This window comes from Populus alba, chromosome 2 (genome assembly GCF_005239225.2).
Source record: "Populus alba chromosome 2, ASM523922v2, whole genome shotgun sequence".
In the NCBI taxonomy this organism is placed as follows: Eukaryota; Viridiplantae; Streptophyta; class Magnoliopsida; order Malpighiales; family Salicaceae; genus Populus; species Populus alba.
This window is the reverse complement of record NC_133285.1, coordinates 14,116,972-14,127,677: the sequence shown is the minus strand read 5'-3', so window position 1 is coordinate 14,127,677 and position 10,706 is coordinate 14,116,972. Positions and strand designations below refer to the sequence as shown.

The 10,706-nt window shown below is 34.6% G+C and overlaps 2 protein-coding genes across 5 annotated transcripts; one reads left to right on the top strand and one right to left on the bottom strand.

Moving 5' to 3' along the window:
• Nucleotides 1-3,503: 3,503 nt before the first annotated feature.
• Nucleotides 3,504-7,470, top strand: LOC118050064 (mitochondrial import receptor subunit TOM9-1). Of its 2 annotated transcripts, XM_073407369.1 has the most exons (3): nt 3,504-3,994; nt 6,706-6,739; nt 7,154-7,470. In XM_073407369.1, the coding sequence occupies exon 1, from the start codon at nt 3,599-3,601 to the stop codon at nt 3,923-3,925; it is 327 nt and encodes a 108-aa protein (XP_073263470.1). In that variant the 5' UTR covers nt 3,504-3,598; the 3' UTR covers nt 3,926-3,994; nt 6,706-6,739; nt 7,154-7,470. The 2 variants fall into 2 exon arrangements, with proteins under 2 accessions (XP_073263470.1, XP_034916181.1); XM_035060290.2 differs by lacking the exon at nt 6,706-6,739.
• Nucleotides 7,471-8,121: 651 nt separating this feature from the next.
• On the bottom strand, nt 8,122-10,419 carry LOC118050056 (plasmodesmata-located protein 2). 3 transcript variants are annotated; one of them, XR_004687800.2, is made up of 3 exons: nt 9,318-10,409; nt 8,402-8,822; nt 8,122-8,283 (listed from the first exon to the last, which is right to left on the bottom strand). XR_004687800.2 is itself a non-coding variant. In XM_035060282.2 (2 exons), exons 1-2 carry the CDS (start codon nt 10,072-10,074, stop codon nt 8,680-8,682), a joined length of 900 nt encoding a protein of 299 aa, XP_034916173.1. In that variant the 5' UTR covers nt 10,075-10,409; the 3' UTR covers nt 8,122-8,679. The 3 variants fall into 3 exon arrangements, 2 of the variants coding, with proteins under 2 accessions (XP_034916173.1, XP_034916174.1); XM_035060282.2 differs by having other exon boundaries at nt 8,122-8,822; XM_035060283.2 differs by lacking the exons at nt 8,122-8,283; nt 8,402-8,822 and adding an exon at nt 8,838-9,146 and having other exon boundaries at nt 9,318-10,419.
• Between the last annotated feature and the right edge of the window lie 287 nt (nt 10,420-10,706).

Genomic DNA, 10,706 nt, shown 5'->3' with positions numbered 1-10,706 from the left:
CATTTCTAAACTACAAGGGCTAAAACGGAGTCCATCCATTTTTTTCCCCGGAAGTGATAATGAATTAAGGTTTCTGCGGCTGCAGATAGAAGAAGAGGGTCTCTATCTCCCATCGCAGAAGGGGCGACCAGTAGAGAACACAGACATCAAGAACAACGGTCAGCAAGCGAAACCCAGTTCTACAAAGCTAGCTAGAAAGAGAACAATTGATTAATGGCTGAAACTTTGGGTACTTTTATAATCAGGGCAAAGGCACTGGAAGCCTTGGGAAGAGGATGAACAAAACAGATCCGCGCAGAGGGCGATGTGGCTGAGGAACATCATCCTCGATAGAGCCGGTGTATTTCCAGTTTGAACCTTGCTCAAGCTATTAGAGTCTTCAGATGAATTGTGTTGCCTCACTGTTAATCCTTAGTTTTTATTTCATGGAAGACAAGTTTGTTTCAAGATAACTTTTAAATGATCTCTTTGTAAAATTTTCATCATTTTTCCAATAACAATGCAGAGGCAGTGACTAAGTATTTAAAACCTCAATTAAGTTTAATTTTGAATCTTTTTATTTTTTTATTTTAAAAATACTTTTTAAAATAATTTGAATATTTTTAATTTATTTATTTTTATTATGTTTTCATATCATTTTAAGTTATTAATATAAAAATAATTATTATTTTAATATACTTTAATATATATATATATATATATATATATTTAAAAAACAACTATTATTAATAAACTCTTTATATCTTAGCTAATACTTTTTGTTACTTGACTGTCCATATTTAAAATAGTTATTAGTTACTGAGATAAAAACATATATTAATATTTATGTTTTGAAAAAATATAATTTTATTAAAAATGATTTATCTTACATTTATTATGTTTATAATCAAATATATATTTTTATCTTTTTATGACACGCAACTTGGAAATTGTTATGATGTATATGAACTCTTGAAGCCTTTTCTTGTGTCTTGGGGAGCATTTTTTTTTTTTACAAGGTTGTTAAAATTACATTTTAACTCGTAAAATTATATGATTTTATTAGTCAATATATGCTTAACGTGCAGAATCGTTTGAAAAACTCGAAAATGGGTGAAATCGTTAAAATCGAATGAAATCGCTTAAAAACGTGATTTCAAGAGCGTTTTGACAATTTCAACAAAATACACAAGTATATGTTTCCTCCAGGCTCTAACTATCCAACACCTATTTGTTATTCGGTAAATGTTCACTCACTTCAATGCATCGCTTACAGCTTCATTTTATCCTTTTTAATGAGAATAATGTCTGAATACTCTGAACATTAAATCCCTAATCTCCTTTTCTATTAACCAGCCACCGTGAGATCAACATCTCATGGCTTCCTTTTCACCAACGCAACGATCTCCTTTCTTTCCCATCATCAACAGCTCAAGGCTTCCTCTTCATCAACAGCGGCAATGATCTCCTTTCTTTCCCATCATCAACAACTCACGACTTCCTCTTCATCAACAACGGTAAGTAGCAAGCGGCAACGCTCTCCTTTCTTTCCCATCATCAATGGTTCACGACTTGCTCTTTATCAATAGCGGCAGGTGGCGACGCTCTTCTCTTCAGTCTTCAACATCGTAAGTTGTTCCATTTATAATATCTATTGAGTCAAAATGTGAAAATGTAATATTCCCCTATACAAATGTTGATTTTCCCGGTCTTAATTGCCCATGATTTTGAATAACAATTTTTCCCTTTGTAATGTTTTGCTTGATGGAATGATTTTAGTATGATGATTTTCCCGGTCCTGATTGCCTACCTTGTATTATTAATTACACATGCTTTATGCATGTGGTGCTATTAATTATATAGAACCCTTGTGAATTCTACCTACCTACCTACCTTGTATTATTAGTTACACATGCTTTATGCATGTGGTGTTATTAATTAATTACACATTTGGTGCTGCAAAGAATGCAAGTGGTGGTGTTTGAGGAGTAATATTTTAAGTTTACTTCTGTTTGTTGTGCAATATTTTGATAACATGAGTTTATTTCATTAGCAGTGGATAACATGGGTTTATTTTGAACCCTGGGGTCAAGAAATTTGGTGGAGAGGTTAGTGTTTGACACTAAGTTTTCTTGTTTTATTTCTTCTCTGATAACTGATATCAACTAGAGAATGTTGAATTCTCATTTTGATGGCTTTAACATGTTGTGCAGAGGGTTATACCTGGAAATATCATAGTTCGGTAACGAGGCACTCGTTTTCATCCCGGAGACTATGTTAAGACTGAGAAAGATCACACACCTTTTGCCTTGACAATGGAGACTTAGAATTTGAACAAGTTGGGATTATATTACTGCAATCAAATGTAGTCTATGTAAGTTGAATATGTCAAAACACTCTAATAATTATCCTATAGGTATGCACAACTTAATGTGTACATTTTACATGGACAAATTGCATATAGATTTATAGGATGTGGTTTCTTGGTTCAATAAATGCTACTTGGCTTAATTTTATGTTGGGTTTTTAGTAGTATTTCTTCCCTTACTTTGCTGATAATTAGGTTAGCTGTTTAGGTATGTGTAAACAATTGTTATGGGCTTATCTAAAAAAAAAAAAAACAATCTTGATTTTTAATTGTAATTCTTGATTGAGATTCCAATTTCTTTGTCCATATAGTTTGAATTGATATTTATAGATGTATTTTAAAATGCTTGAATTATATAAGAAATTTTATTTGAATCATGGATTTTAAGATACTTGAATCATATATGAATTTTTATTTGAATTGTGTATTTTAAGGTGCTTGAATTATGTATGAATTTTTTTTTATGATTTACTATTTATTTTTATGATTTGAATTTATTTTGTATTTTTCATGTTGTATTATATGTTTTTACTAATCTTGATCTCTGATTTACCTAGATTAAACATTATTAATGTTTTAAGCTTATAGGCCATGAAAAGTGAAATAGATGTAAAAGATAAGGTAGTGGACATTTGGAATAGTGACATCAAGAATGGTTGTATTGGTATAAAAAGAAATTTATTATAATATATTTTTAAATATAAAATATTTTTAAAAATATTTTATATTACAATACCAAATATTCACTAAATATTCTCCATTGATTACTATTTTTTTTTAAATCTCCTGATCACCTTTGAGAGATTTAAAGTAATTTGGTAAAATAAGAATTTAAAAATATAATTATTAAACCCTAATTCAATAGGTTAATTAAAAAAATAATTCAAAACTTAATTCAACATGACTTTTAAATTTAATATGAAAATACAGTGATATAGTAAAAGTTAATTAACTTAACAAGGTTTTTTTTTCATGACCTGATTATCCACACCAAGTTTTTAACTGCCTGTTTAACAGTTTAACTTTAACTATACCACACTGCATGTCACCATAAAAAAAATTAATTAAGAAATTATTATTTTTATAAAAACAATGGATTTAATTGACTTGAAAATAAATATATTAACCCAATGACGTAATAATTCAGGTATCCATTGGGATCGTTCGCTAGACCGAAAAGAATAGGGTCTCGAGCGCTTCAATAAAACCCTTAAAAGGAAGCCAAAACCCCTACACTATCAGTCATCCACCATGGCTTCGCAGTCACGAAGAGGCGGAATCTCACTCCCCGAGAGGCGAGGACGAGGCTCGTCAAAGCAGGAACCAAACATCCTCGCCAAAATCAACAACTCTCAAATCGTATCTACAGGAAAGCAAGCAGCCTGCGACGCCGTTTTCGTCGCCAAAAAGCTCCTTAAAAGCACTGGCAAGGCCGCCTGGATTGCTGGCACCACTTTCTTAATCCTCGCTGTTCCTTTGATTATCGAGATGGACCGTGAGCAGCAGCTCAACGAACTCGATCTCCAGCAGCAAAGCCTTCTCGGAGCCCCGCCCGTCGGCCCTCCTCCACCCAAGTAGAGATTGTTACATTATCATGTGCTTGATTTTTTTGTGCGATCTGGAGTTTGAGCTGTTATAATAATTGATGTAAGGCGATTTTCTCTCTTTCTCCTTGGAAAAGAAATTGAATGTCTTGATTTTGCAATTACAGTGATAATCAAAGTGGATTTTGGTGATCAGTGATAAGATTTTGTGACTTTTCAGGGTTTATCTTTGTGAAATTTGAATGTCTAATTGATACTTTTGATGGTTATTGTCCTTTATTGATGGTTATTGTCCTTTATTGATGATTAAAGTGGATTTTGGTGATTAGTGATTGGATTTTGTGATTTTTAGGGTTTATCTTTGTGAGATTTGAATGTCTGTATGATGCTTTTGATAGTTATTGTCATTTGTTGATGATATGTAACTAGTTTGAATGGATAATAAGCTGGTAATTAATCAAGTAAGAAACCTTTTGATCTATGAGTGAAAGCAAAACCAAACTGAGATTGAATAGGCTAAATGATGCAAAACTATCTCCAACTTTGGGTGTAAACTTTAATATATTTTTTTTATTTGAGTGCTTATAATTATTTTTGGGTACAAAATATGCCCCTCCAAATTGCATGCCTTCACTACAATTGCTGTATTTCTAGACTGTTATTTACTGTCGAAATTAACAGAAAGGCCTGTTTTTTACCAAATATTTGGTGTATTTCTAGACTATTAGCTTCAGGAAAAATGAGCAGAGGGGTCTATTTTTTTTTTTTTTTATCAAAATTAGTTTGAGTTACTCAAATAAATAAATAAAAATAAATTTTAGGGGCCAAGTTCAATTTGACCCAAAATTCAAGTTGGTAGGGAAATGGGACTTTTGATCGTTGGAGACAAGGGATTCATATGAGAAAACACAAGTAAACGAGCATTCAAAGTAGTTTTGGGTCATTTAGCCAATTAAGACGCCAAGCCGTAAGCACGATGTGTTAGTAAAGTAGCTTTTCTAGTGTTTGGTTTCTCACATATTTCCTTGAATGTGACTTTAGTTCCTACTTTTAAGAGATTTTATGGTTGCATTTGGTTAGTGTTTTAGGACAGAAGTGACAAATACATAAGGGATAGAAACATGTTTGGTTGCAAGGATGGAGACTGAGACAAAATAAATCCATCTCTGGTATAGTTTTGGAGTGAATTTATATCCTACCAAAACAAGATGGACAAGGAGATATGCCCCCTTTGTCTCAATTGTTTGTGTCTTTTCAGTTTTAGTAATTAAACGTTAACTATAAGATATTTAAGTGTCTCCTAAGATTGGTTTTTCCTTGTATGCAAGAATTTCAGATTTGAAAATCTTGGAGGCAGCTAAGTGTGAGCCCAGGCTTCCTTGGTGAAGTTATAGTTTATTGGGATATAGAATTAGGTAAGGTTAGGGCTGTAAGGGATATTTGGTAGTGGCTGGTGATGCTTTCAAATTATACAGGTAGAGATGACTACTTGTTGGTTGGTTTCTTTTGGTTTAAATGCTGGGTTTAGCTTTTGTTGTGCAGTTCTGGAACGTTCAACCTAAAACTGTTTTGATGCTGGTATAGCATTCATGCATAGGGTTCCACTGTTCACTTGTAGAATTGCTAGTACGGCTACTCTGATTCACCCAAATGAAAGGAGTAAACACACTTGAGTTATTTCTTATACTAATACTGTCATTAAAGTGATGCACTGATTCGAATCACACATACCTTATGGATTTAATTGTGAAGATAAAAAGTCCATTGTGGTTGGTCTATCTTCTGTTCGAATATGTTTCCGTGTTTGTTTTTGTAAGTCTGCCTCACTGCTTGTAGTAGTTGATAGTGCTGTCAGCGGACTCTGCTCGCATAGGCCATCTTTAATGTTATTTTCCCGTTATATGTTAATATGGAAAATGATCATTGCGAGAGACCTTTACCCCCATCCAAACTAATCACATATATTTTTGCTCTTATCTTGAATGTTGATTATGTTATGATGCTTAGTATTTTTCAAGTTCTGGTTATGGCTTTTATTTTACACACAGATCATGAACATGAAAATTGCTCTTATTAGCATCTAACTACTTTCAGATTTGCTAAGCCCCCCCCTGTTCCCCAATATATGCTAGTATTTGCACATATTTCCATCTTTTCTCTTTGTGTTTGCCCGAGTTTTCATATTTTAAAAGGAGATCACATCAAAATGTTGTTTTTATCAAATGGTTTTCTTACAGTCTTAGTGAATCAATCTAGCTTGGATTTTTTAAGGGTTCTATGAATCCTTGCGATTTTTTTAGGGTTCTGTGAATCCATTCATACTTCTTAATTTGTTTGTATTAGTGAAGTCTGCTGGCTAGCTTACAGGTTTTAAGTACCCCCCCCTCCCAAACCAAAAAAAAAGGGTATGCGAATTCTCTCTACTTTTCTTTGCCCCCTTATCTCTTTTTTTGAAAAATCCGTTTGATTTCTTCTAAATACCCAATGAAAAGTGTCATGCCCATACCAGATATTGTCGAGATTGCTCACGGGAATAGATAGTGATTTAAATAATAAATAGTCTGCTGCACTTGCATATGAACCGGTTTTTGTTTGGTTAAAGCCAATTTTTTGCCGGTTCAGTCGATTCTTGCTAGGTTAATTGCATAAACAAACCATATCCTCAGACCGAACTGGTCCAAGATTTGGCTCACCTGTTCATTAGTTGGACTGGTCGGTCTGGTTTGATATCTATGCAAATGGGTTCCACCATCCATTTCTTTCAACATTATATTTTAAGTTATCTAACTAAATATTTTATTTTATTTTTTGAAGAGTGAATTCGGAGAAAAGAACTTGCTGACCTAAGGTGAGCATTATCTTTCTTACGCGAGATTAGAAACAGTATCAATTACAAAGAGGATTGAAAGCAACAGGGAGGCCCTAGGACTTGGTAGTGGGTTTAGGAGCTCCAAAGCCCATAAGACTGTGCATTGAAAGCTTTAGATTTTGACAGTGGCATCCCTGTCTTCATAGAAATCTCTTTAACCTTATCTCATAAGAAGACAATTCCAGATATATTGTGCTTGCTTGTCCTTTTGCTGATCATAATGTTTTCCTGAACTGGACAACCTATTTTTGTTGACTTTTGCAACAGAAACTAGTGTTTAATTAAAAACTCCATGATTATGCGTGTCCATTTCTTTAAAAACTTCATGATTTTAGCTTAATTCAGCTTGTGTTAAAACTTGTAACTCTATATTTCTTTTTCTTTTTTCAAAAGGGATATCTTTTAACTTTGAGGGACCCTGTGAAAGCCTCCATAAGATTTGCCTTTGCTTGATAATGTGATGATTTTGCATAGAAGAATGATGCTGTGGTGACGAAGAGAGAGTGTGGTACGGTAACACCAACACCAAAGGTAAAGATTGACAGATTTATGCATGATTTGGAAGTAGGGTTAGGCGTATTGGCTAATTTGAAAATAGCCTTGAATGAGAAGGATTAAGCATGGAGGAGACAATGGCTATCTCTCTTGTGGTATGATTTTCCTTTTCTTGAACACTGTATCGTCGTTATTTATGTCTTTTTCATGATAAAGAGCTTGTCGACAGAAGAAAGGTAAAGATAAGGTGAGGTGACCCTTCTACTTTGAAAAATGGGGTGAACCGAAGTCTCCTTGGAAGCAATTAGGATTCGAGTCTTTGATGATAAATTATAGCTGAAATTATTTTTCAAAATACATTTAGGTAAAAATATATATATAAATCTATGATTTTTAGGTGATTTTAATACGAAAAAACACTCATAATATCCGATAACATGATTTGAGCGGGGTTTTATATCACACCAGGTTAAAAACTAACCTGGTCAAACCCGATGGATCAACCCATTACATGGCCGAGCTTGTCTGGTTTGATTTTTTTTTTTTTAAATAAACATTTCACCCTTTTCTAAAGAATACAATCTTAAAACAATAATTTTTAAAATTAACTAGAATTAACCCACTTAATACATGATAATCGAGTCTTAGACCGAGTGGTTTTATAACTATCATGTTTGTTGAAAACACTGGCCGAAAGCAACGTCAGTGGCGAGTGGTTAACAATGCGAGGCAAAAGGAAACGCACCGAGTGATACTTTTCACTGCATGCATTCTAATCCAATTTTTTAAAGTGGAGTGTTTTAATTGGAATACTGATGCTAACACCTTTCTGAAGTAATAACAAAGAAACGAAATAATCAAAAAGATTAAAAAACAACCCAGCAGGCCTGGCCAACAATATCATATAATACTAAGAAGTCCTCTGAGATTCTTCAAATGCAAATGGCTATACATATGGCGAGCAGAGAAGCAAACTACAAGGAGACAGTGTATGATTGATTAGTAGCATGGAGACTAGCTGCTGCTATCTGTGGATGTACATGAAAAAGGAACTCCTCAAGTTAGGATTGCAATAATATATATATGGGGACATGTATGTATCTTTTTCCCTCACAATCCCAATACAAACTCTTGCCTAACTTCTACCTTTTCTCTGCAATTTCTTAGATTGTGTTTCGGGTTGTGGAAGTTTTTGCGGTTGTGATTTGAAAAGGCGGAGTTCAACGAGGCTCAAAAAACATCCCCGGCCGCAGTCAACAGCAAAAACAAACAGAGACTTAGATCAAACCCTACTCATCTTCCTCTTAATAATCTGCACTTGAAATCAATAATTATACATTTACATGCAAACACAGCTAGGACTAAAGTGTTGTGTGGTAAACAAGGTGGTGATGGAAAGGGTGAAGGAGTGGATGATGAACAAGTCAATTCCAACCTTCATGCTTACCAAGTCTTTTCTTGAAGATAGACCTGACAAACATCAAACAAACAACTCCAAACCCCAAAGCTGCCACTCCTCCAACTGCAATGGCCACTGTCCTCTGTGTGTGCTGCCTTGTCCCTACATCTATAAAACACACACACATCAGCAGCATTAGAAAACTTGTCTTGTATTATGAGGCAATAAATAAAACCCTAGGTTTCTTTTTCTTTGACCAAGGCTGGTTTTCATCTCTAAATCTAATAAAACAGGAAAAAAAATCCCCAGCCCCCTTGAACCAGTGCTAAGAAGACTATGCAACTTTGACCAGGTAATCAGTCAAAAAAATCACCTGTCTCAATCACACAAAAAGCATCTCCATCTACATCTATTTACTTTTATTCACCATCATCATCGATCAAAATTATTATATTAAGGATATAGGATCTCACTTTTCCCACTCTCCTTTCTCTGCAAAGAACACCCCTTTCAAGCTTCCTAGTGGGAGCAAATAAATAAATATACAAAGAAGCTCCTTGTAGAAGATAGGATTACTTATTAGGGATATATACATATTGTAATACAAATGGAAAGGAGCCTTCAAGATCCAAAGAGATTGATGTTTTGTCCTTTTAACTTTACCTGAAGTTGAAGAAATGCTAGGCACTCCATTGGGGTAATAGCTGTAGCTAAGATAGCACTTGTTGAGGTAGATTTGCCCAGAAATTGAGTCACCACACTCACTCTTCACACTCTGTACAGCAGTATTCACACAATCCCCACAATCTCCGCTTGACAACTCACCTTCACACTGGCCCAGAACAAACACTGACTGGTACTCTCCAGTGTAAAACAGCCCATTGCTACCATTTTTAACACCATCCACCATAGTTTCAAAAGCCGCATCTCTCCTCTCCTCGAACCCGGTTCCACTCGCCTTAGTTGACCCACAAACCTTGTACAGCAACTCAGTTCCTGATACCTGCTTAAAACCAGCAACCTCGTACTTCAGGTAACACCCACTGAGTTGGACCCTGGCAGCTACCACTTTGCCACAAAGCTTGTCGATCAAGTCCGGGACTTTACTAACACAAGCATGGCAGGAATCGTTAGAGAGGTCCCCTCTGCATTGGTATAGACCCGTAATGACATTTTGACCATCACCAGATGTTGCTGTGAAATAAATTTTCTGTGAAGATTGTGAAACCAGAGAATTCAAGAGGTTCCTGAGGTTTTGAGCATCGATCCCCGATGGGTCTTGAAATTTTTGGTCAGCACACCCCTTGAAAACCAGAGTTGTATAATCTGCAGCACCTACGACTGTCACTAAAAATCCAAAAACTGCAATCACAAACATGGTATTAGACAGGAGAAAAGAGGGTATTCTGAATAAACCCATCTGAGATTGTAGGCTAATTTCTTTTTTTTTTTCTCGGTCCAAGCCTTCAATACACGAAAGGTTGATCCTCTTGGAGTGCGAGAATTGGGAAGCTCCCAGGGTTTAGGCTAGAATCAACAAAGAGAGAAGCTTGGTATATAAGGGACTGACTATGCCAGCCTGAGGTTTCCTCTAGACTTGGGGTGGAAGTAGCTTTTTTGGGTTGGTTTTGGTTTTCTTTTCTTTTCTTTTCTTTTGTACTCACTACCTTTCCTTCCCTGCTTTAATTGCTTTGCACAGACACCTAAACAATAATGATAGACATGAACAAGTATTTTCAAACATCATGTTCAAGTTGTAAAATCAGGGGTTAGGTGTTCATTAACAGAAGTTAATATATTAAATATTTGCTAATAATAACAAGGTTCCTTCTGTTTTTACAGTGTAGAGGCTGTTTGATTTCGTGCTTTCACGGATTTTAAAAGTATTTTTAGTTTGAAAAAAAATTAATATTTTATGATACTTTTAATGTATTTATATAGTGTTTTGCCACAATCAGGTAATCATATATTTGAAAATATTGGATTAGTTGATATAATTTACAGTTTTATACAAGTTCCATTAAAATTCTTTTAAAAAGTTTTAATTTAAAA

Coding starts and splice junctions, on each gene's coding strand:
- LOC118050064 (XM_035060290.2), top strand. CDS start 3,599: ATGGCTTCGCAGTCACGAAGAGGCGGAATCTCACTCCCCGAGAGGCGA.
- LOC118050056 (XM_035060282.2), bottom strand. CDS start 10,074: ATGGGTTTATTCAGAATACCCTCTTTTCTCCTGTCTAATACCATGTTT. Junction 8,823..9,317: donor TAGCATTTCTTCAACTTCAG/GTAAAGTTAAAA, acceptor TGTGTTTTATAG/ATGTAGGGACAAGGCAGCAC.